The sequence below is a fragment of the Rhinopithecus roxellana genome, chromosome 12 (assembly GCF_007565055.1).
Source record: "Rhinopithecus roxellana isolate Shanxi Qingling chromosome 12, ASM756505v1, whole genome shotgun sequence".
Classification (NCBI taxonomy): domain Eukaryota; kingdom Metazoa; phylum Chordata; class Mammalia; order Primates; family Cercopithecidae; genus Rhinopithecus; species Rhinopithecus roxellana.
The window spans coordinates 109,261,636-109,283,463 of NC_044560.1; the positions used below are offsets into that span (position 1 = coordinate 109,261,636).

Sequence of the window (21,828 nt, forward strand, 5' to 3'; positions counted from 1 at the left end):
CAGAGGTTGCAGTGAGTGGAGATCACGCCCCTGCATTCCAGCTTGGACGACAGAGCAAGACCCTGTCTCCAAAAAAAAAAAAAAAGGAAAAAATAATGGCAAAGGGTTGGGTTGGGGGAGGTTTGAACCTCTCACCACAGCCCTCTGCCCCTCCTCAGGGACAGGGCACTAGTCTGGAGTGAGCGTGGGTGGGAGGATGGGCAAGGGGACTTACCACATTCAGGGCCTGCCCGTGGGGGTGGGGGAGGGTGCCAAAGGAGGAAAGAAAACATGACTTAGGAAGTGTGGCCCGGACTCCCCCACCTCCCTGCCCTATCCGCCCGCACAGCCCCGCCACCCTGAGCTGAGCAGTGCCAAGGGATGGATGCAGAACAGGAAGTGGAGTTGGCCAGCCCTGGAGGGGAAAAGGGGCTCCCTGCCCAGAAAGACAGTGATGAGGGTTTCTAGAACAAGGAAAGCCAGAAGGTTCCCAGATGTCCAGGAGACAGGAAATGAGAATTTCAGAGCCAGCAGGAAGATGCGGTGAATGTTTCCCAATCCAGACAGAACAGACAGGGAACAGAGAAGGTCGAGAACAGACCGGAAGGGAAGGGTTTCAGACCTAGAGAGAAAGAAAGGGAAAGCTGCTGGATACAAAAAAAAAAAATAACAAAAACAGGAAGCGACTGTCCCCAAGTCCAGAAAAAGCGACAGAAAAACCCCGCACACCCAGAAGGAGGAGAAAATGAGGGTCTCTGGCCAAGAGGAACCAGGAAATCCAAAGCATGAGGAAAAGGAAATGAATGAGGACTCTCCACCAGAGAATGAAGATTTCTGGGCACAAAGAGTAGGCAGATCACACGAAGGCCAGGAAATAGGAAAACCACCCAGTGGAGACAAAGAGGAGGCTTTCACAGCACAAGACTGGGGAAGAAATGAGACCGCCAGGAAGAGGGAAAGGAGGGACAGGAGCAGAGGGAAGGGAGGGGGACAGGAACAGTGGTCAAGGGAGGGGACCGATGGCTCATCCTTCCCACTGTCCTGAGCAAAAACCTTCAGCTCTCTCCATGCTATCGCTCCCTGCCCAGGGTCTCAGCAACCACACCACCATCCCTAGGCATCTCCCTTTATGGGCCACTGACTCCCCACCTGGATGACTGCACCCCCCGCCCTGTCCACAGAGTTCCCTCACCTGAGGTCTGTCCCCCTCTGTCTCTGGGTCTCGGTCCCCTCCCCCAAGTCTCTGTCCCCCTCTCCCTGGGTCTCTGTCCCTTTCTCTCTGACTCTCGGTCCTCCCCCCTCTAAGTCTCTGTCCCCCTGTCCCTGGGTCTCTGTCCCTCTCTTTCTGGGTCTTGGTCCCCCACCCCCAGTCTCTGTCCCCCTCTCAGGATGTCTGCTTTGGTCCCTACCTTCAACTTGGACTGGATTTCCCTCGATTTCCTTCGGGCCAAAACCTGGATGTGACTAGAAACCTGGAAGTATCAACGGAGAAGCAGATTCAGGCCACAGCTACCGCCCCTGTGTTCACTACCCCTTCTCTCCCTCCAGGTGCCTCACTGAGCTGCTGGAACATGAAAGGTGACAAACACACTGAAGATGAGAGCCGTCTCAGGAGCACCCAAACACAAATGTCCATAAAGAAGCTCTCGAACACCACAGATCCTCCCGGGACCCATCCCATCCAGGCCTCCTTCCCCTCCATCATGTTCTCTGTGGCTCCCCTGGGTCTAACACAACCGCTAGAAAAACTATCCCCAAATAGGCACAGCGAGAGCACACGAACAGACGTGCTGATACAGTTCAGACATCTGTCCCTTCCAAATCTCATGCTGAAATGCCATCTCCAGTGTTGGAGGTGAGGCCTGGTGGGAGGTATTGGATCATGGAGGCAAACCCCTCATGAATGGCTTTGCACCATCTCCTTGATAACGAGTGACTTCTCACTCAGTTCATGCAAGATCTGGTTGTTTAGAGCAGGCGCGGTGGCTCACACCTGTAATCACAACATTTTGGGAGGCCTAGATGGGCGGATTACTGGACGTCAGGAGTTCAAGACCAGCCTGGCCAACATGGTGAAACCCTGTCTCTGCTAAAAATACAAAAATTAGGGCCAGGCACAGTGGCTCACGCCTGTAATCCCAGCACTTTGAGAGGCCAAGGCAGGTGGATCACCTGAGGTCAGGAGTTTGAGACCGGCCTGCCCAACATGGCAATACCCTACCTCTACTAAACTAAACATACAAAAAATTAGCCAGGCGTGGTGAGGTGCGCCTGTAATCCCACGTACTTGGGAGGCTAAAGCAAGAGAATCGCTTGAACCCGGGAGGAGGAGCTTTCAGTGAGCCAAGATCTCGCCACTGCACTCCAGCCTGGGCGACAACAGTAAAACTCTGTCTCAAACAAAAACAAAAAAAAATAAAAATTTGCCAGATGTAGAGGCGCGTGCTTGTAATCCCAGATACTTGGGAGGCTGAGGCAGGAGAATCACTTGAACCCAGAAGGTGGAGGCTGCAGTGAGCTGAGATCACGGCACTGCACTCCAACTTGGGAGACAGTGAGACTTTTGTCTCAAAAACAACAAAAACTGGCCAGACGCAGTGGCCCACGACTGTAATCCCAGCACTTTGGGAGGCCAAGGCAGGTGGATCACCTGAAGTCAGGAGTTCGAAACCAGCCTGACCAACACGGTGAAACCCCATCTCTACTAAAAATACAAAAATTAGCTGGGCGTGGTGGCGCAGGCCTGTAATCCCAGCTATTCAGGAGGCTGAGGCAGAAGATTCGCTTGATCCCGGGAAGGGGAGGTTGCAGTGAGCCAAGATCGTGTCACTGCACTCCAGCCTGGGCGACAGAGCAAGACCCCATCTCCAGAGAAAGCAACAACAAAAAGATCTGGGTGTTTAAAAAGAGTCTGGGGCCGGGCGCAGTGGCTCAAGCCTGTAATCCCAGCACTTTGGGAGGCCGAGACGGGCGGATCACGAGGTCAGGAGATCAAGACCATCCTGGCTAACACGGTGAAACCCCGTCTCTACTAAAAATACGAAAACTAGCCGGGCGAAGTGGCGGGCGCCTGTAGTCCCAGCTCCTCGGGAGGCTGAGGCAGGAGAATGGCGTAAACCCGGGAGGCGGAGCTTGCAGTGAGCTGAGATCCGGCCACTGCACTCCAGCCCCCAGCCCCGGCGACAGAGTGAGACTCTGCCTCAAAAAATAAATAAATAAATAAATAAAAATAAATAAATAAACAAAAAATGAGTCTGGGACCTTTGTCTTTCTTCTCTTGCTTCTGCTCTCCATGTGCCAGGCCTGCTCCCACTACCCCACTACCCCTGCCTCCATGATTGGAGGCTTCCTGAGGCCTCACCAGGAGCAGATGCCAGCTCCGTGCTTCCTGGACAGCCTGCATAACTTTGAGCCAAAATAAAGCTCTTTTCTTTCTTTCTTCTTTTTTTTTTTTTTTTTTTTTTTTTTTTGTGAGGCGGAGTCTCGCTCTGTCGCCAGGCTGGAGTGCAGTGGCACGATCTCAGCTTACTGCAACCTCCACCTCCCAGGTTCAAGCGATTCTCCTGCCTCAGTCTCCCGAGTAGCTGGGACTACAGGCATGCACTGCCACTCCCAGTTAATTTTTGTATTTTTAGTAGAGACGGGGTTTCACCATGTTGGTCAGGATGGTCTCGATCTCCTGACCTCCTGATCCGCTCACCTAAAGTGGTGGGATTACAGGCATGAGCCACTCGCCCAGCCTAAAGCTCTTTTATCAACTATCCAGTCTTGCCAGGTGCGGTAGCTCACGCCTGTAATCCCAGCAATCCCAGCACTTTGGGAGGCCAAGGTGAGTGGATCACCTGAGGCCAGGAGTTCGAGACCAGCCTGGACAACATGGTGAAACTTCATCTCTACTAAAAACACAAAATTACCAGGGCATGGTAGTGCATGCCTGTAATCCCTGCTACTCAGGAGGCTGAGGCAGGAGAATTGCTTGAACCCAGGAGGCAGAGGTTGCAGTGAGCCAAGATCAGGCCACTGCACTCCAGCCTGGGCAACAGAGCTAGACTCCATTTCAAAAAATAAACAAATAAATAAATAACCCAGCCTCGGGTAATTCTTTATAGCAACACAAACGGACTAACACACACGCCGAGAAGACAGATGAACACACAGGAAGCAGCTTCTTCCTTGAACCTGAACCTGCCCATACGAGGATGACCCTGAGAAGACCGGCCCATCCCAGCCAGAAGCCCACAAGTCCGTTCTGAGACCTGTTTTCGAGTTCGGGTCTTCCCTGTTCTCAGCTTGATATAGCGGGCGATCAGTTCATTCCGACCTAAAGATTCAAAGACGGAATAGAGTTAGTTAGACTTTCAGCAGAACTTCCCCACGGCAGGGACACCAGGAAAGAAGAAAGCAGCAAGAGTCCCCAAAGGTCTGCAGCAACTGGGCTGCCGGTCCCCTCAGCTACATGGAAACCAGACTGCTTGGGTTCAAATCTCAGCTCCATCTGAACCAGCTCTGTGCAACCGTAGCAAATCATTTAACCTAGCTGTGCCTCAGTTTCCTCATCTGTGCAAATAGTGATGCTAGCTCCTACTTCTGAGTGCTCCATAAACCTTGGTTACTGTCATTATTCATCATTGGGGCCAGGGCAAAAGACAGAAGTAGACTCACCATACATCTTGCCTTCATCGGACAAAATAATTTTCCGGCGGCCGCAGGGTGGATAGATGGCCAGGGCCTCCTGGAAGCTCTGCTCAATGTCTGGGCTCCACACCCCCTCTGCATCCGGGCCCCCGTCACCCCCAGCCCCCTCACTGCCGCCGGTACCCTCCTCACTGCCTTCCTCACTGCCCGTCCAGCCGCTGCCATCGTCCAGGGCGGCCCCAGCCCGGGGTTCCCCCATCTGGGCCTGGAGGAACACAGAACTCAGCAAGCTTCCCCCAAACCCCACCCTCAAGGGACCTGAAGCTGAGAGGTCTGGGACTCTGGACCACTGGGTCTGAGGGAGGAGGGGCTCTGGGCCTGGTCTCCTGGGTCTGAGGGAGGAGGGGGCTGGGGACCTGGACTCCTGGGCCTGAGGGAGGAGGAGCTGGGGGGTACTCCTGGGTCTGAGGGAAGAGGATCTGGGGCCTGGACTCCTGGGTCTGAGGGAGGAGGGACTGGGGCCTGGACTTCTGGGTCTGAGGGAGTGGGGGCTGGAGGCCTGGACTCCTGGGTGTGAGGGAGGAGAAGGAGCTGGGTTTCTGGGAAAGTTGAGGAGGATGGGAGTGTTCTCAGGGTTTCCAGAGGAACTCAATTGTGATGAAGTCACAATGATTACCCCAGAGTGATTACCCCAGAGTAATGCCGAGGGCCATGAGGGCTAAAGGTTCGGGTATGAATTATGGGTTTTAAATAAGACAGGAGGCAAAAGCTAATGGTGGGGAAGGAAGGTGTGGGTGAAACTTTCCCAGTCCCACCCCAAGAACAGGTGCTAGGATGTGAGCAGCAGCTGCCAGCAAAGAAGAGGGGCCAAATAAGACTGAGGGAAGGTCTAGAGAGACGGAGACAGAGACTCAGAGAGAGAAGGGGACAGAGACCCAGAGAGGGGGTGGGGACAGAGACCCAGAGAGAGAGAGGGGGACAGAGACCAGAGAGAGAGGGGGACAGAGACCCAATGAGGCAGGGGACAGAGACCAGCGAGGGGGGGACAGAGACCCAGAGAGAGAGGGGACAGAGACCAGAGAGAGAGGGGGACAGAGGCCCAGTGAGGGGGGGGACAGAGACCAGAGGGGGGAACAGAGACCCAGAGAGAGGCACAGAGACTCAGAGAGAGAGGGAGACAGAGACCCAGGGAGAGGGAGAGACAGAGACTAGAAAGAGAGGGACAGAGACCAGGGAGGGGGGGACAGGGGCCAGAGGGAGGGGACCAGGGACACAGAGAGAGAGGGAGACAGAGCCCCAGAGAGAGAGGGGAAGAGAGACCCAGAGAGAGAAGGGGACAGAGACCCAGAGAGGGGGTGGGGACAGAGACCCAGAGAGAGAGGGGGACAGAGACCAGAGAGAGAGGGGGACAGAGACCCAATGAGGCAGGGGACAGAGACCAGCGAGGGGGGGACAGAGACCCAGAGAGAGAGGGGGCAGAGACCCAGAGAGAGAGGGCCAGAGACACAGAGAGAGAGAGACAGAGATCCAGAGAGAGAGGGACAGAGACCCAGAGAGAGAGGGGAACAGAGACACAGAGAGAGAGGGACAGAGACCCAGAGAGAGGGGGACAGAGACTCAGAGAGAGGGCAACAGAAACCCAGAAAGAGGGAGACGGAGACCTAGAGAAGATAGGGACAGAGACTCAGGGCAGCAGCTGAGGCCGAGACCAGGAGAGACACACAGAACCACAGGCTGGGGGACTGGGGCGCCCTGCCATCAAGAGAGCCAGAACAAAGGGCCCAGGCGTCCCCTCCCCCAGCTTCCCACAACCCCCATCAGGGGAGGGGCTTGCCGGCCAGGGCGACTCCCCTCCGGCACCGGGCCCCGCCCCTCCCCTCCCCCGTGCGCCGTGGGCTCTGACCCAACTCAAGTTCCCAGCGACTTTCCGGAGGCCAGGAACAGGGAAAACTTTTTCCAATACAGTCAGATCCCGCCTCCCCGGAGGCTCCATATCCTCCACAGCTTTCCCAGGACCCCAGAGTCCAGGTCCCTATTCCCCTCCTCCCGCGGACCCTAGCAGACAAAGACCCCGGGCCAAGCCCAGTGGCGCTGCGGCGTTCAGGACCCCCGTAGGCCAAAATCCCAGCCCAGCCCTCCCCCATGTGGCCAGACAAAGGGACGGTGGAGCCGGGTAAGAAAGGTCCCCCTAATTTCCCGCCGCAGACCCTAAACCTCCAAAGAGGCAAGGCTTAAGATCCAGAAAGCCCCGTAACCTCACCTCGGCCACCCCAGAGGCCCTCCCTTCTCCGTAAGAAGGACCAAATGCCCCCTAGATTACACACGGGGTCCTTCTCGCTCCAAAGTGACACCGCCGCAGACACTCGCACACCCCACACCCCGCCAGCGCCCTTGGCCCGCACCCTCTACTGCGCGCACGCCCAAACTCAGACCCAGCCGCAGTCACCCTAACTCCGGCCAGAGTTCCCACTCCTCACTGAGGCTCGGTCACGGGCGCAAATTCGGGGCCCGGGCAAAAAGAGGACTGTGAATCATTCAGAGACGGTCCCGCAAACGCACGCCTCACCTCCTAACCAGCAACTCCCCACCCCAACTCACACACCCCAAAGCAGGATCCCCGACTCCCGCCGGCGCCTTCCTACCTCCCGGCCTGGGGCTGGGGAGCCGCGGGCGGGCGGGGCGCTGCGAGGGAGAAAGTTGCCGGGAGCTTTGTTTGGGAAAAGTGGGAGGGACCGGAGGGGGGGCGGGCCCGGCCGGCGGACAGCGGGAAGGGGGATCCGAAGGTGACAGTTTGGAGGAGGATTTTTGCTTTGGGAGAGATTAGTCTATCTTGGGGCCGGTAGGAACTCAGGATTTGGATGCTTGGGAAAGGAGGAGAATTGGGGATTCGGACTCCAAGTCTGAGGGAAAAGACTGATAGGAGCCAGGAACCCCTGGTCTGAGGGAGGAGAGGCTAGGGGCTGGGACTCCTGGATCTGGGAGAGGAAAGGGCTGGAGATATGGGCTCCTAGGTCTGAGAGGGGACGGGGCTGGGCACCTGGAATCCCGGCTACCCTCTAGTGTTTGCGTATTGGGGGTGTGGAAGTGATACGAATATAAAGAATCTTTACTGTTCAGCCCTAAGGGTTTTGTGTGTGTGTGTGTGTGTGTTGTTGTTGTTGTTTTTGAGGATTGGAGTCTGGGGATGGGTTTTGACTGATTCCTATGACAACATGGTTTCCTTGTGACCTCACCCCAGTTAAGAGTCGTGGGCAGGACCACCGGGAGTTTATTGGAGGCCCACGTAAGTGCAGATTCTTCATCTACAGGCGCTAGTGGACTGGAGACGGCTGGCGGCTGTCCCAGGACGGGGAAGAGTGCTTTGGTGCCTGAGAGAAGATGACTTAGGGCCCGGTCCCTTAAGGGTGAAGGGCTGGGTGTTCAAAATTAAGGGACTAGAGGGGGCTGGAGTCCGGACCTGAGGTCCTCAAGGAAAAGGGAAGTCTGATTCCGGGTTCCTTGGAAGATGAAATATACGGCTGGATTTAGGGTTTCCGGAGAGAACGGGACTTTTTAGTGGAACCGGAGCGGGAAAATCAGAAGGGACACGGAGAAAAGGTTCCGAGACAGATACAAAATTAGAGTGAGAACTAAAACGGCTGCTCGTACTCCGGTGTCTCCAGTAAGAGGAGCCTAGGACTGGAACTCGGGGTGCCGAGGGCAAGCTGTGGGACGCAGGGGTAGGGGTCCAGTGCAGGGGCGTGGCTTTCAGCCAAGGGGCGTGGCCATCTGAGGTAGGGCGGGACTCCGAAACGAGGGCCGCAGAGAACACCTCCAGGACTTGGTCTCCAGGACTGAGGTCAACTGACAGGGGCGTGGTCTGACGGCGTGGGCGTGGCCAGGGACCGAACTCACGGCTCTGGCTTAAGGGGTGTGGTGAACGAAGGATGGGGCGGGGCTCTGCCACCGAGGGCGTGGTCATAGAATAGAGGCCGGGGCTCCTGGGTGAGGCCGTCAAGTTTGGAGCGTGGTCAGACAATAGGGGCGTGGCTACGGCTCGCGGAGCGCGACCAACTCTCTAGACCAGACCTGGGCTCGAGACCATAACTGTTCGGGTTTAACAGTCCGTGGGCGGCCGGAATCCGGGAGTCCAGTGACCGGGCTGTGGTCTAGCATAAAGACGGAGCCCAGAAGAAGGGGCGGGGTATGGGAGAAGGTGAGGATTGAGATCTGGTCGTGAATGTGGGCGAAAGTGAGGGAAAGACCATTGGATGAGGCCGCGTGCTGTGGCTTACGCCTGTAATCCCAACACTTTGGGAGGCCCAGGTGGGCGGATCACTTAAGGAATTCGAGACCAGCCTGGGCAATGTGTTGAAACCCCGTCTCTACAAAAAATACAAAAATTAGCCGGGCGTGATGGTGCGCGCCTGTGGTCCCAGCTACTTCGGGGGGCTGAGGTGGGAGAATCACCTGAGCCCGGGGAGGTCGAGGCTGCAGTGAGCCGTGATTGTGCCACTGTACTCCAGCCTGGACGACAGAGTCTTGGTCTCGAAAAAAAAAAAAAAAAAAAAAAGTACATGAGACAGAACCCAGAAGGGCCGGACCTGGGAGAAGAGGGGGCTTGGCAGGGTGGAGGGTGTGGGAGTAGAATAAAGAAGCAGTGCGGGAAATGAGCGCGGTGTGAGAGTTGCCTGAACTGGAGAGGCGGCCTGGGCAAGGTGCTGGAGAGGGGCGTCTTGGGTGGGGGCGTGGCCACTGTGAGGGGCTCTGACCCCGACCCTTGCCACAGCCTCCCCGCCTGCCCCCACAATGCGGCATCGGCTGGTCCTGCTGCTGCTCCTCTCTGCCCTGGTGACCCCCTCCACTGCAGCCCCTATCCACGATGCTGATGCTCAAGAGAGCTCCTTGGATCTTACAGGCCTCCAGAGCCTACTCCAAGGCTTCAGCCGACTTTTCCTGAAAGTAAGTGATAGCGGAGGGATGGGGAAAGAAGTACTGAGAAGAGGTTCAGGGACACAGAGTGGGAGATGGTTGGGGGCCAGGCAGGGGGACAGGCAGGATGAGAGTCAAAGGGACAGAGAGAGAGGGCAACAGGGAGACCAAGAGATAGGAAGAGGGAAGGGGCTGGTCCCAGGCTATAATCGCAGCACTTTGGGAGGCTGAGGCAGAAGGATCATTTGAGCCCAGTAGTTGGAGACCAGTCTGGGCAACATAGTGAGACCCTCATCTGTACAAAAAAATATGAAAAATAGTTGCAGGTGCATGCACCTGTAATCCCAGTTGCTTGGAAGGCTGAGGCAGAAGGATCCCTTGAGCCCAGGAGGTTGAGGCTGCAGTAAGCCATGATCGCACCACTGCACTCCAGCCTGGTTGACATAACAGGGAGACCCTGTCTCTAAATAAATAAAGATATACGTACATAAATAAGAGAGGAAAGATAACAGGCAAAGAGAGAGGGAGATGGGACAGAGACAAGAGACTGGGGAAAGAGACATGAGGAGAGGGGGATGGGGACAGACAGGGATAGTAAGGCAACGGGACTGAGAAGACAGAATTGATGGCAGATGGAGGCCGCAGGTTAGGCCCTAAGTATCAGAGGGCAGAAAGTAAAGGGGATGGGAGGGACTTGGGGCCAGGCCTTGGGAGCATCCTAGCGGGGCTACAGAAGGGGCTGTACTAGGGGGATGAGGCCCAGCAGCTCACCAGTCCTTCCTCCGGCCCCAGGGTAACCTGCTTCGGGGCATAGACAGTTTCTTCTCTGCCCCCATGGACTTCTGGGGCCTCCCTAGGAACTACCACAAAGAGGAGAACCAGGAGCACCCGCTGGGGAACAACACCCTCTCCAGCCACCTTCAGATCGACAAGGTGCCTTTGCAGGGAAGCCCTTACTGGAGTCCCCTTGGGATCCCTCCATCCCTCCATCCCTCGTGCTGCAGTATCTGTTGGGAGGGAAGGAGGGCAGAGGAGGAAAGCAGGTTTGCTCTCACTCTCTCATCGGATCCTCACAGATGACCGACAACAAGACAGGAGAGGTGCTGATCTCCGAGAATATGGTGGCATCCATCCAACCAGCAGAGGGGAGCTTCAAGGGTGACTTGAAGGTTAGGACATGCCCCGCCGTCAAAGTGTCAGGCCCAAACATTTTCTTTTTTTTTTTTTTTTTTTTTTTTTTTTTTTTTTTTTGAGACGGAGTCTTGCTCTGCCACCCAGGCTGGAGTGCAGTGGCCGGATCTCAGCTCACTGCAAGCTCCGCCTCCTGGGTTTACGCCATTCTCCTGCCTCAGCCTCCCGAGTAGCTGGGACTACAGGCGCCCGCCTTGTCGCCCGGCTAGTTTTTTGTATTTTTAAGTAGAGACAGGGTTTCACTGTATTAGCCAGGATGGTCTCGATCTCCTGACCTCGTGATCCGCCCGTCTCGGCCTCCCAAAGTGCTGGGAATTACAGGCTTGAGCCACCGCGCCCGGCCCCCAGAGTATTTTTCAATCTATCCCAAAGTGGTTGGTAAACGTCTCCGTTATAAACTCCAAAATGTTTTTTGTTGTTTGTTTTGTTTTGTTTTTTGTTTTTTTGAGAATGGAGTCTTGCTGTGTCACCCATGCCGGAGTCCAATGGCACAATCTCAGCTCACTGCAACCTCCACCTCCCAGATTAAAATGATCCTCCCACCTCAGCCTCCCAAATAGCTGGGACTACAGGCACGGACCACCACACCCAGCTAATTTTTGTATTTTTAGTAGAGACGGGGTTTCACCATGTTTCCCAGGCTGGTCTCAAACTCCTGAGCTCAAGCAATCCGCCCACCTCTGCCTCCCAAAGTGCTACGATTACAGGCATGAGCAACCACAGCCAGCCCAAAATGTGATTTTTTTTTTTTTGAGATGGAGTTTCACCCTGTCACCCAGGCTAGAGTGCAATGGCACAATCTCAGCTCACTGCAACCTCTGCCACTGAGGTTCAAGTGATTCTCCAGACTTAGCCTCCCAAGTAGCTAGGACTACAGGTACACACCACCGCTTTTGGCTAATTTTTGTATTTTTAGTGCAGATGGGGTTTTACCGTGTTGACCAGGCTGGTCTTGAACTCCTGACCTCAGGTGATCTTTCTGCCTTGGCCTCCCAAAGTTCTGTGATTATAGGCATGAGTCACTGCGCCTGGCCCAATATGTCATTTTTAATACTGAAGAGCTTTATGAATGCTAAACGCTTTGTGTATTTTGCCTTTGGTAAACTTTTCTTTTTTTCTTTTTTGGAGACGAAGTCTCGCTCTTGTCCCCCAGGCTGGAGTGCAATGACGCGATCTTGGCTCACTACAACCTCCACCTCCCGGGTTCAAGGATTCTCCTGCCTTAGCCTCCTGTGTAGCTAGGATTACAGGCACCTGCCACCACGCCTAATTTTTCTGTTTTTAGAGAGACAGGGTTTCATCATGTGGGCCAGGCTAGTCTCAAACTCCTGACCTCAGGTGATCCAACTGCGTCGGCCTCCCAAGGTGCTGGGATTACAAGTGTGAGCCACCATGCCCGGCCACCTTTGGTAAACTTCTACAAGTGATTGTAATCATGAAGTGCTTTGCAAAATCAGGGCATTTTTAATCCTGAAAAGTTTTAAGAAACCCAAAGAGTTTGATAAATCCATATGATACCCATGTACACCCATGCAATATCTTCATTTTTAAAATGTTTATTTAAAATTTTATTTTAAAAATTTCAGGCCAGGCGCAGTGGCTTACACCTGTAATCCCAGAACTTTGGAAGGCTGAGGCAGAAGGATGATGAGCCCAGGAGTTTGAGATCACCCTGGGCAATACAGCAAGTCCTCATCTCTAAAAAAAAAATTTAAAAAGTAGGCCAGGCACTCTGACTCATGCCTGTAATCCTAGCACTTTGGGAAGCTGAGGCAGGCAGATTGCCTGAACTCAGGAGTTCGAGAACAGCCTGGGCAACACAGTGAAACCCTGTCTCTACTAAAATACGAAAAATTAGCTGGGCATGGCGGCCTGCACCTGTAGTCCCAGCTACTCTGAAGGCTGAAGCAGAAGAATTTCTTGGACCCGGGAGGAAGAGGTTGCAGTGAGCCAAGATCATGCCACTGCAGCCTGGGGGACAGAATAAGACTCTGTCTCCAAAAAAAAAAAAAAAAAAAAAAAAAAAAAATCAAGAAAGCAGCCAGTTGTGGTGGTGCATGCTATGGTTCCAGCTACCCAGGAGCCTGAGGTGGGAGGATTACTTGAGACCAGGAGGTTGAGGCTAAAGTGGACCCAGATCATGCCACTGCACTCTAGCCTGGACAACAGAGTGAGACTCTGTCTCAATCAATCAATCAATCAATCAATCAAAATTTCAAGCCTACAGAAAAGTATTTTTTTTTTTTTTTGAGACAGAGTCTTGCTCTGTCGCCCGGTCTGGAGTGCAGTGGCCGGATCTCAGTTCACTGCAAGCTCCGCCTCCCGGGTTTTACGCCATTCTTCTGCCTCAGCCTCCTGAGTAGCTGGGACTACAGGCGCCCGCCACCTCGCCCAGCTAGTTTTTTGTATTTTTAGTAGAGACGGGGTTTCACCGTGTTCGCCAGGATGGTCTCGATCTCCTGACCTCGTGATCCGCCCGTCTCGGCCTCCCAAAGTGCTGGGATTACAGGCTTGAGCCACCGCGCCTGGCAGAAAAGTATTTTTTTTTTTAAACATATTTTATTATTTTGGAAACAAGTCACCCTGTGTCACCCAGGCTGGAATGTAGTGGTGCCATCTTGGCTCACAGCAACCTCCACCTTCCAGGTTGTGGAAAGTAAAAAAGTTTCTCTGTAAAGTTTTTTTTTTATTAAATAATAAATCATAAGTGTTAGAGATAATAGTTTTTTTAAAACTAACTTTTTAAAGCCTCTTTGCTTTGTGTTAATAACTCTTTCTTAAACTGTATCTTATGTAGTTGCTAGATATAAGGAAATAAGTACATTCTGTGTCCTTGTAATTTTTTTTTTTTTTTTTTTGAGACAGAGTCTTGCTCTGTCCCCAGGCTGGAGTGCAGTGGCGCCATGTCGGCTCACTGCAAGCTCCGCCTCCCAGGTTCACACCATTCTGCCTCAGTCTCCCTAGTAGCTGGGACTACAGACGTCCGCCACCATGCCCCGCTAATTTTTTTTGTTTGTATTTTTAGTAGAGACGGGGTTTCACCTTGTTAGCCAGGATGGTCTCGATCTCCTGACCTCGTGGCCTCCCAGAGTGCTGGGATTACAGGTGTGAGCCACTGCACCCGGCCTGTGTCCTTGTACTTTAACCAAGATATTTGGTCTCAACATGCTCAAGCATGTCCCGGCTCACAGCTTATGCCGCTTCCTCATTAGGAAATGTTATTACTTCTCTAAGTCTTTTCGCAGCAACTTCCTCTTTTCCTTTGTTCTCCGTTGCCTTATTTAAGAAAGTTTTTTAAGTTGTTAGCCAATTGGGTTTAGCTTAGACTGTGAGATCCAGCTCCAACCAATGGAGACACGACATAGCAGTAAGGACCCAACACATAAGGGACCAATATTCCTGCCTTTCTTTGTTCATTGTGCTCTTGCGGCAGGATTGCTGATGGGCAGCACCCTTTCTGCAAAAAGTAAAATTGCCTTGCTGAGAAAACTTTTTGTCTGAATGCTGATTTTTCCTTGCGACACCAAGAAATAAGCATTTTAATTCTAACACAGATTCAAGCAATTCTCCTGCCCCAACCTCCCAAGGAGCAAGGATAACAGGCACGCACTACAACATCCCACTAATGTGTCTTTTGTTTCTTTTTTGTATTTTTAGTAGAGAAGAGGTTTTGTCATGTTGGCCGGGCTGGTCTTGAACTCCTGACCTTGGGTGATCCGCCCACCTTGGCCTTCCAAAGTGCTGGAATTACAGGCAAGAGAATTTTTTTTTTTATTGAGACGGAGTCTCGCTCTGTTGCCCAGGCTGGAGTGCAGTGATGCGATCTCAGCTCACCGCAAGCTCTGCCTCCTGGGTTCATGCCATTCTCTTGCCTCAGCCTCCCAAGTAGCTGGGACTACAGGCACCCACCATCACACCCAGCTAATTTTTTTGTCTTTTTTAGTACAGATGGGGTTTCACTGCATTAGCCAGGATGGTCTCAATCTCCTGACCTCATGATCCACCCGCCTCAGCCTCCCAGAGTGCTGGGATTACAGGAGTGAGCCACCGTGCCCAGCCTGTATCGTTTTCTTAATGACTTACCTTAGTTTCTAACAAATCCGTGGTACAGTAAGTTATATTAAGACATAGTATTTTTATGGTTTCTTTTTTTAATTATTATACTTTAGGTTCTAGGGTGCATGTGCAGAACGTGCAGATTTGTTGCACAGGTGCATGTGCCATGGTGTTTTGCTGCACCCATCAGCCTGTCACCTGCATTGGGTGTTTCTCCTGATGCTATCCCTCCCCTGGTCCCCTACCCACAACAGGCCCTGGTGTGTGATGTTCCCCTTCCTGTGTCCATGTGTTCTTATTGTTCAGTTCCCACTTGTGTGTGAGAACATGCAGTGCTTGGTTTTCTACTCTTGTGTTGGTTTGTTGAGAATGATGGTTTCCAGTTTCATCCATGTCCCTGCAAAGGACATGAACTCATTCTTTTCTGTGGCCAAGTAGTATTCCATGGTATATATGTGCCACATTTTCTTTATCCAGTCTATCATTGATGGAGATTTAGGTTGGTTCCAAGTCTTTGCTATTGTGAATAGTGCTGCAATAAACATACATGTGCATGTGTCTTTAAAAAAAAAAAAAAGTACAATAAATATCCCTATAGTCTCTTTTCCATAAACCAAAATTTCTCAAGGTTGGCATCATTGGCATGTGAAGCTGGATAATCTTTGTTGTAGGAGCTGCCCTGTGCATTGTAGGATGTTTGGTAATATCCCTGGGCTCTATACCCACTAGAGAGAAGTTGCCTCCTGCTGGGCACGGTGGCTCACACCCGTAGTCCCAGCACTTTGGGAGGCAGAGACAGGGGGATCATGAGGTCAGGAGTTCAAGACCAGCCTGGCTAACACAGTGAAGCCCCGTCTCTACTAAAAATACAAAATATGGGGCCAGGCGCGGTGGCTCATACCTGTAATCCCAGCAGTTTGGCTGAGGCAGGCAGATCATGAGGTCAGGAGTTCGAGACCATCCTGGCTAACACAGTGAAACTCCGTCTCTACTAAAAATACAAAAAAATTAGCCAGGCTTGGTGGTGGGCACCTGTAGTCCCAGCTACTCGGGAGGCTGAGGCAGGAGAATGGCGTGAACCTGGGAGGCAGAGCTTGCAGTGAGCCGAGATCACGCTACTGCACTCCAGCCTGGGCGACAAAGCGAGACTCCATCTCAAATAAATAAATAAATAAATAAATAAATAAATAAATAAATACAAATATGGCCGGGAGCAGTGGCTCATGCCTATAATTCCAGCACTTTGGGAGGCCGAGGCGGGTGGATCACCTGAGGTCAGGAGTTTGCGACGAGCCTGACCAACATGGAGAAACCCTGTCTCTATTAAAAATACAAAATTAGCCAGGTATGGTGGCGCATGCCTGTAATCCCAGCTACTCGGAAGGATGAAACAGGAGAATCATTTGAACCCAGGAGGTGGAGGTCACAGTGAGTGAAGATAGCACCATTGCACTCCAACCTGGGCAACAAGAGCGAAACTCTGTCTCAAAAAATAAGTAAATAAATAGGCTGGGTATGGTGGCTCACACCTGTAATCCCAGCACTTTGGCAGGCCAAGGCAGGTGGATCACCTGAGGTCAGGAGGTCGAGACCAGCCTGGCCAACATGGTGAAACCCTGTCTCTACAAAAATACAAACAATTAGCAGGGCGTGGTAGCAGGCAACTCTAACCCCAGCTACTTGGGAGGCTGAGGTAGGAGAAATGCTTGAACCTGGGAGGCAGAGGTTGCAGGGAGAGGGGATTGTGCCATTGCACTCCAGCCTGGGTGACAAGAGTGAAACGCTGTCTCAAAAAAAAATAAAAAATACAAATACAAAAAGTTAGCTGGGCGTGGTGGTAGGCGCCTGTAATCCCAGCTACTCGAGAGGCTGAGGCAGAAGAATTGCTTGAACCGGGGAGGCAGAGGTTGCAGTAAGCTGAGATTGTACCATTACACTCCAGCCAGGTGACAGTGCGAGGCTCTGTCTCCAAAAAAAAAAGAGAAGTAGCCTCCTGACCTGCACCGGTTGTAACACCCAAAAATCTCTCCAAACTTCGGTTGAGAACCCCCGGCCTAGATTGTGGCTTCTTAACATTTTATCTATTTTTATTTTTTTTTATTTCTGAACCATATGACAGTAAACGGCTGACATCACGACACTTCACCCATAAATACTTCAGCAGACACTCGAGACTGATATATTCTCCCACAAGACCACACTACCATTTTGTTTCTTTTTTTTCTTTTTTTTTTTTTTGAGACCAAGTCTCACTCTGTTGCCCAGGCACAATCTCAGCTCACCACAACCTCCATCTCCTGGGGTCAAGCGATTCTCCTGCCTTAGCCTCCTGAGTACCTGGGATTAAAGATACGTGCTACCGGCCGGGCGCGGTGGCTCAAGCCTGTAATCCCAGCACTTTGGGAGGCTGAGACGGGCGGATCGCGAGGTCAGGAGATCGAGACCATCCTGGCTAACACAGTGAAACCCCGTCTCTACTAAAACATACAAAAAACTAGCCGGGCGAGGTGGCAGGCGCCTGTGGTCCCAGCTGCTCAGGAGGCTGAGGCAGGAGAATGGCGTAAACCTGGGAGGCGGAGCTTGCACTGCACTCCAGCCTGGGCGACAGAGCGGGACTCCATCTCAAAAAAAAAAAAAATAAAAAAAATAAAAAAAAAAAAATGCGTGCTACCGCTCCTGGCTAATTTTTGTATTTTTAGTAGAGACGGGATTTTGCCATGTTGGCCAGGCTGTTCTCAAACTCTCGACCTCAGATGATCCACCCATCTCGGCATCCCAAAGTGCTGGGATTACAGGCATGAGCCAACGCACCTGGCCCACAGTACCATGTTCACACCCAAGAAAATGTGGCTATCAAACTGTTTTGGGTGTTTGTTTGTTTGGAGGTGGAGTCTCACTCTGTCACCCAGACTGGAGTGCAGTGGTACAATCTCAGGTCACTGCAACCTCCACCTCCCAAATTCAAGAGATTCTCCCACCTCAGCCTCCGAATAGTTGGGATTACAGGCACACACCACCAAACCTGGCTAATTTTTGTATTTTTAGTAGAGATGGGGTTTCACCATATTGCCTACGCTGGTGTCAAACTCCTGATCTCAAGTGATCCACCCGCCTCAGCCTCCCAAAGTGCTGTGATTACAGGCATAAGCCACCATGTCTGGCCTTTCAAACTGTTACTGTGGTATTACTTTGCTAGGGCTACTGTAACAAAGTACCACAAACTGGGTGGCTCAAACAGAAATTGATGGTCTCACAATTCTGGAGGCTGGATATTCCAGATCAGGATGTCAGCAAGGTTGGTTCCTTCTGAGGCTGTGAGGGACAATCTGGTGCTTTGCTGGCCACCTTTGGTGTTCTTTGGTTATGAAAGCATCATCCTGATCTCTGCCTTTGTCTCCATCTTCTGTACTCCGTGTGCATTTGTGTCCGAATTTTTCCTTAGCATAACACCACCAGTCACAGGCCAGGCACAATGGCTCACACCTGTAATCCCAGCACTTTGGGAGGCTTGGCGGGCGGATTACCTGAGGTCAGGAGGATGAGACCAACCTGGCCAACATGGTGAAACCCCGTCTCTACTAAAAATGCAAAAATTAGCTGGCATGGTGGCATGCCCCTGTAATCCCAGCTATTCTGGAGGCTGTGGTGGGAGAATCACTTGAACCCAGGAGGCAGAGGCTGCAGTGAGCCAAGATTGTGCCACTGCACTCCAGCCTGGGCTACAGAGAGAGACTCCATCTCAAAAAAAAAAAAAAGAAAAAAAGAACACCAGTCATGTTGGATTAGGGTCCAACCTAATGACCTCATCTTCACCAATTATATCTGCAATGAACCTAGTTCTAAATAAGGCCACATTCTGATGTATTAGAGGTTAGGATTTCAAAATATGAATCTGGGGAGGAAAGAATATGGTTTCTGGATCTTGCTCTGTTGCCCAGGCTGGAGTGCAATGGCACGATCTTGACTCACTGCAGCCTTCGCCTCCCAGGTTCAAGTGATTCTCCTGCCTTAGCCTCCCGAGTAGCTGGGATTACAGGAGCGCGCCACCACACCCAACTAATTTTCATATTTTTGGTAGAGACGGGATTTCATCATGTTGGCCAGGATGGTCTCAAACTCCTGACCTCAAGTGATCTGCCCACCTCAGCCTGGAGAAGTGCTGGGATTACAGGCATGAGCCACCAGCCACTGCATCTGGCCAGAAGGAAACAATTTAACACCTAACAATCTCCTGCAGGGCTTCTCAGACCTCATCTTACTAAAAGGCAGACTGACTCAGCAGGTCTGGGTGGGGTGGGACCTATTAATTTGTATACCTAACAACAGCAGCCCACCCTTTGAATTTCAAGGACCAAATAGACACTCAGTCCATATTCAAACTTTCTCCCTCGACTCAAAGCTGTCCTTGAAAGCTTTTGATTCATGATCAATGAAGGATCACACATTGCATTTATGGTCATGAGTCTTCAGTAAACCCAAGAGCTTTTAGTCCCAAAGTGCTTTGTACATTTCAAACTGCTACCCTCTAAACCTCAGAGAGGATTTAATCCTAAAGTGCTCTATAATCCCAACAGGCATTATAATCCCTGAAGTGCTCTATTACCTCCCTTTTGAAAGCCCTCAAACAAATTTTCCAATCCCAAAGCATTCTACAAACCTCAGAGTATTTGTAATCCTTAAGTGTAAACCCAAGTGCTTTGTAAACCTCAAACAGGGCTTTTGAACCCGCAAAGCATTCTGTCATCTGCAAAGTGGGCTGAATAGGTCAGTGCGGACTGACCATCCTGGGGTGCTATTTGGAGTATGAGAGGGTCTCCTTGTTCTTCCTCCCCAGGTACCCAGGATGGAGGAGAAGGAGGCCCTGGTACCCATCCAGAAGGCCATGGACAGCTTCCATGCAGAACTCCATCCCCGGGTGGCCTTCTGGATCATGAAGCTGCCACGGCGGAGGTCCCACCAGGATGCCCTGGAGGACGGCCACTGGCTCAGCGAGAAGCGACACCGCCTGCAGGCCATCCGGGATGGACTCCGCAAGGGGACCCATAAGGTTGTCTTAGAAGAGGGGACTGAGAGCTCCTCCCACTCTAGGCTGTCCCCCCGAAAGACCCACTTACTGTACATCCTCAGGCCCTCCAGGCAGGTGTAGGGGTGGGGACTGGGGAGCACCTGCCTGTAGCCCCCATCAGACCCCACCCCAAGCACCATATGGAAATAAATTTCTTTCTTACATCTAACAACACCATCTCCTTTCGGCATTTATCCCCAAGCCCCTGCCAACCAGACCATGGCAAGGGCCCCCAGTCCCAGCTCTGAGCATGACAGCTGGCTGTGCTAGCTCTTGCCTAAGTCTACCAGGCTTGATTTTCTCATTCAGGCATTGTCTATGCTGTAGCTCCATCTGTCCACTCAGCACCCAACCCTGTCACCTCCAGCCCTGTCTGCACTCCCAACTCTTAGCTTTTTTTTTTTTTTTTGGAAATGGTCTCACTCTGTTACCCAGGCTGGAGTGCAGTGGCGCAATCACAGCTCACTGCAGCCTCGACCTCCCAGGCTCAGGCGATCCTCCCACCTCAGCCTCTCTCAGTAGCTGGGACCACAGGCGTGCGCCACCATGCCCAGCTAATTGTTGTATTACTTAACACAGGGATCTCCCTATGTTGCTCAGGCTCGTCTTGAACTCCTGGGCTCAAGTGATCCCTTCACCTCGGCCTCTCAAAGTGCTGGGATTACAGGCTTGAGCCACTGTGCCTGGCCCCCAACTCTTTCACTCCAGCCCTGTCTGTTTACGTGGCCCCTGTACTGTTACTGCCATAACAAATGGGCACAAACTTGGAAACTTAAAACAACACAAATGCATTATTTCACGTATCATCCTGGTCAGAAATCCAGGATGGCTCCACCGGCCCTCAGCTCTGGGTTTCACAGGGTGTCAGCCACCCGAGCTCTCACTGGGAGGCTCTGGGAAGAAGCTGCTTTCAAGCTCATACAGATTTTCAGCAGAATCGAATTCTGGGCTCGTGGGACTGAGGTCCCCATGTTCTCACTGGCTGTCAGCTGGGGGCCACCAACCCTTAGCTCCAAGAGGCCTCTCTCCGGTTACTGCAGGTGGACCTGACATCCCAGAGCCACAGCCCAGTCTCATGGCAGGACTCTGACTTCCCCTTGTGTCCCATCTCTGGTATATCTTCCTCTTCTGGCAGAGACGGTCCTCTGCTTTGAAGGGCTCATGTGACTGGACTGGATCTTCCTGGACAACATACTTACAGGTTCCAGGAATTAGAGGGTGACCATCTTTGGGGGACCACTATCCAGCCCCACTCAGGTCCTTCCCGTGTCATCTCCACCCTCGACTCTGTTGTGTCCACACCCGCCTATCCTCGTCTTCATCTTCTCATTCTCTGACTCACCCCGATGGAAGGACTCTATCTCCAACTTGCTATTTCTCTCTTTGTCCCTCTATCTGACCCTCCCTGCTCACCACCCCAAACTCCCTCACTTCCAGGCCTGATGCCTCGTCCAAACTTGCAAGCTCACAGAGCTTGCCTTTGGTGGTCTGTCCACTTTGCCCTTCCCCAGGGCATTTTCTGTCCCCTCTGAGAATCCTCCGTCATGACCCATCAAGGAGAAGGCTGATCTGATCCTCCCCAGAGCTGAGTCCCATCTAGGACCCGGACATGGCATATACTCTCTCCCTTGAGGCCCAAGCTGAGCGCTGGATCACCCCATAGACTCACACACTCAGGAATCCAACAGTGAGTACAATGAATGCAAGTCAACTTTTTTTTTTTTTTTTTTTTGAGACAGAGTCTCGCTCTGTCGCCCAGGCTGGAGTGCAGTGACATGATCTCAACTCACTACGATCACCGCCGCCACCCAAGTTCAAGTGATTCTCATGCCTCAGCCTCCCAAGTAGCTCGGACTACAGGTGCTCACCACCACACCCAGCTAATTTTTGTATTTTTAGTAGAGATGAGGTTTTACCATGTTGGCCAGGCTAGTCTCAAACTCCCAACCTCAGGTGATCTGCCTGCCTCATCCTCTCAACGTGCTGGGATT

The 21,828-nt window shown here is 52.2% G+C and overlaps 2 protein-coding genes across 10 annotated transcripts in view; one reads left to right on the top strand and one right to left on the bottom strand.

Moving 5' to 3' along the window:
• TEAD2 (TEA domain transcription factor 2) overlaps positions 1-7,335 on the bottom strand; it is a 24,630-nt gene extending 17,295 nt beyond the window's left edge. For 2 of the 7 annotated variants that reach the window (XM_030942607.1, XM_010369449.2), the window contains exons 1-5: positions 7,257-7,293; positions 4,642-4,879; positions 4,236-4,300; positions 1,389-1,451; positions 215-226 (exon numbers count right to left, since the gene is read on the bottom strand). In XM_030942607.1, coding sequence (XP_030798467.1) covers positions 215-226; positions 1,389-1,451; positions 4,236-4,300; positions 4,642-4,873 — 372 coding nt within the window. In that variant the 5' untranslated portion in view covers positions 4,874-4,879; positions 7,257-7,293. Of the gene's footprint in view, positions 1-214; positions 227-1,388; positions 1,452-4,235; positions 4,301-4,641; positions 4,880-7,216 lie in introns of all 7 variants that reach the window. The other 5 variants (XM_030942608.1, XM_010369450.1, XM_030942605.1 and 2 more) reach the window with 4 other exon arrangements.
• A 1,253-nt stretch (positions 7,336-8,588) lies between these two features.
• Positions 8,589-20,006, top strand: DKKL1 (dickkopf like acrosomal protein 1). Of its 3 annotated transcripts, none has more exons than XM_010369455.1 (5): positions 8,589-8,809; positions 9,383-9,555; positions 10,318-10,458; positions 10,602-10,694; positions 19,607-20,006. In XM_010369455.1, exons 1-5 carry the CDS (start codon positions 8,800-8,802, stop codon positions 19,916-19,918), a joined length of 729 nt encoding a protein of 242 aa, XP_010367757.1. In that variant the 5' UTR covers positions 8,589-8,799; the 3' UTR covers positions 19,919-20,006. The 3 variants fall into 3 exon arrangements, with proteins under 3 accessions (XP_010367757.1, XP_010367758.1, XP_010367759.1); XM_010369456.2 differs by having other exon boundaries at positions 8,679-8,716; XM_010369457.2 differs by lacking the exon at positions 10,602-10,694 and having other exon boundaries at positions 8,679-8,809.
• Positions 20,007-21,828: the final 1,822 nt, after the last annotated feature.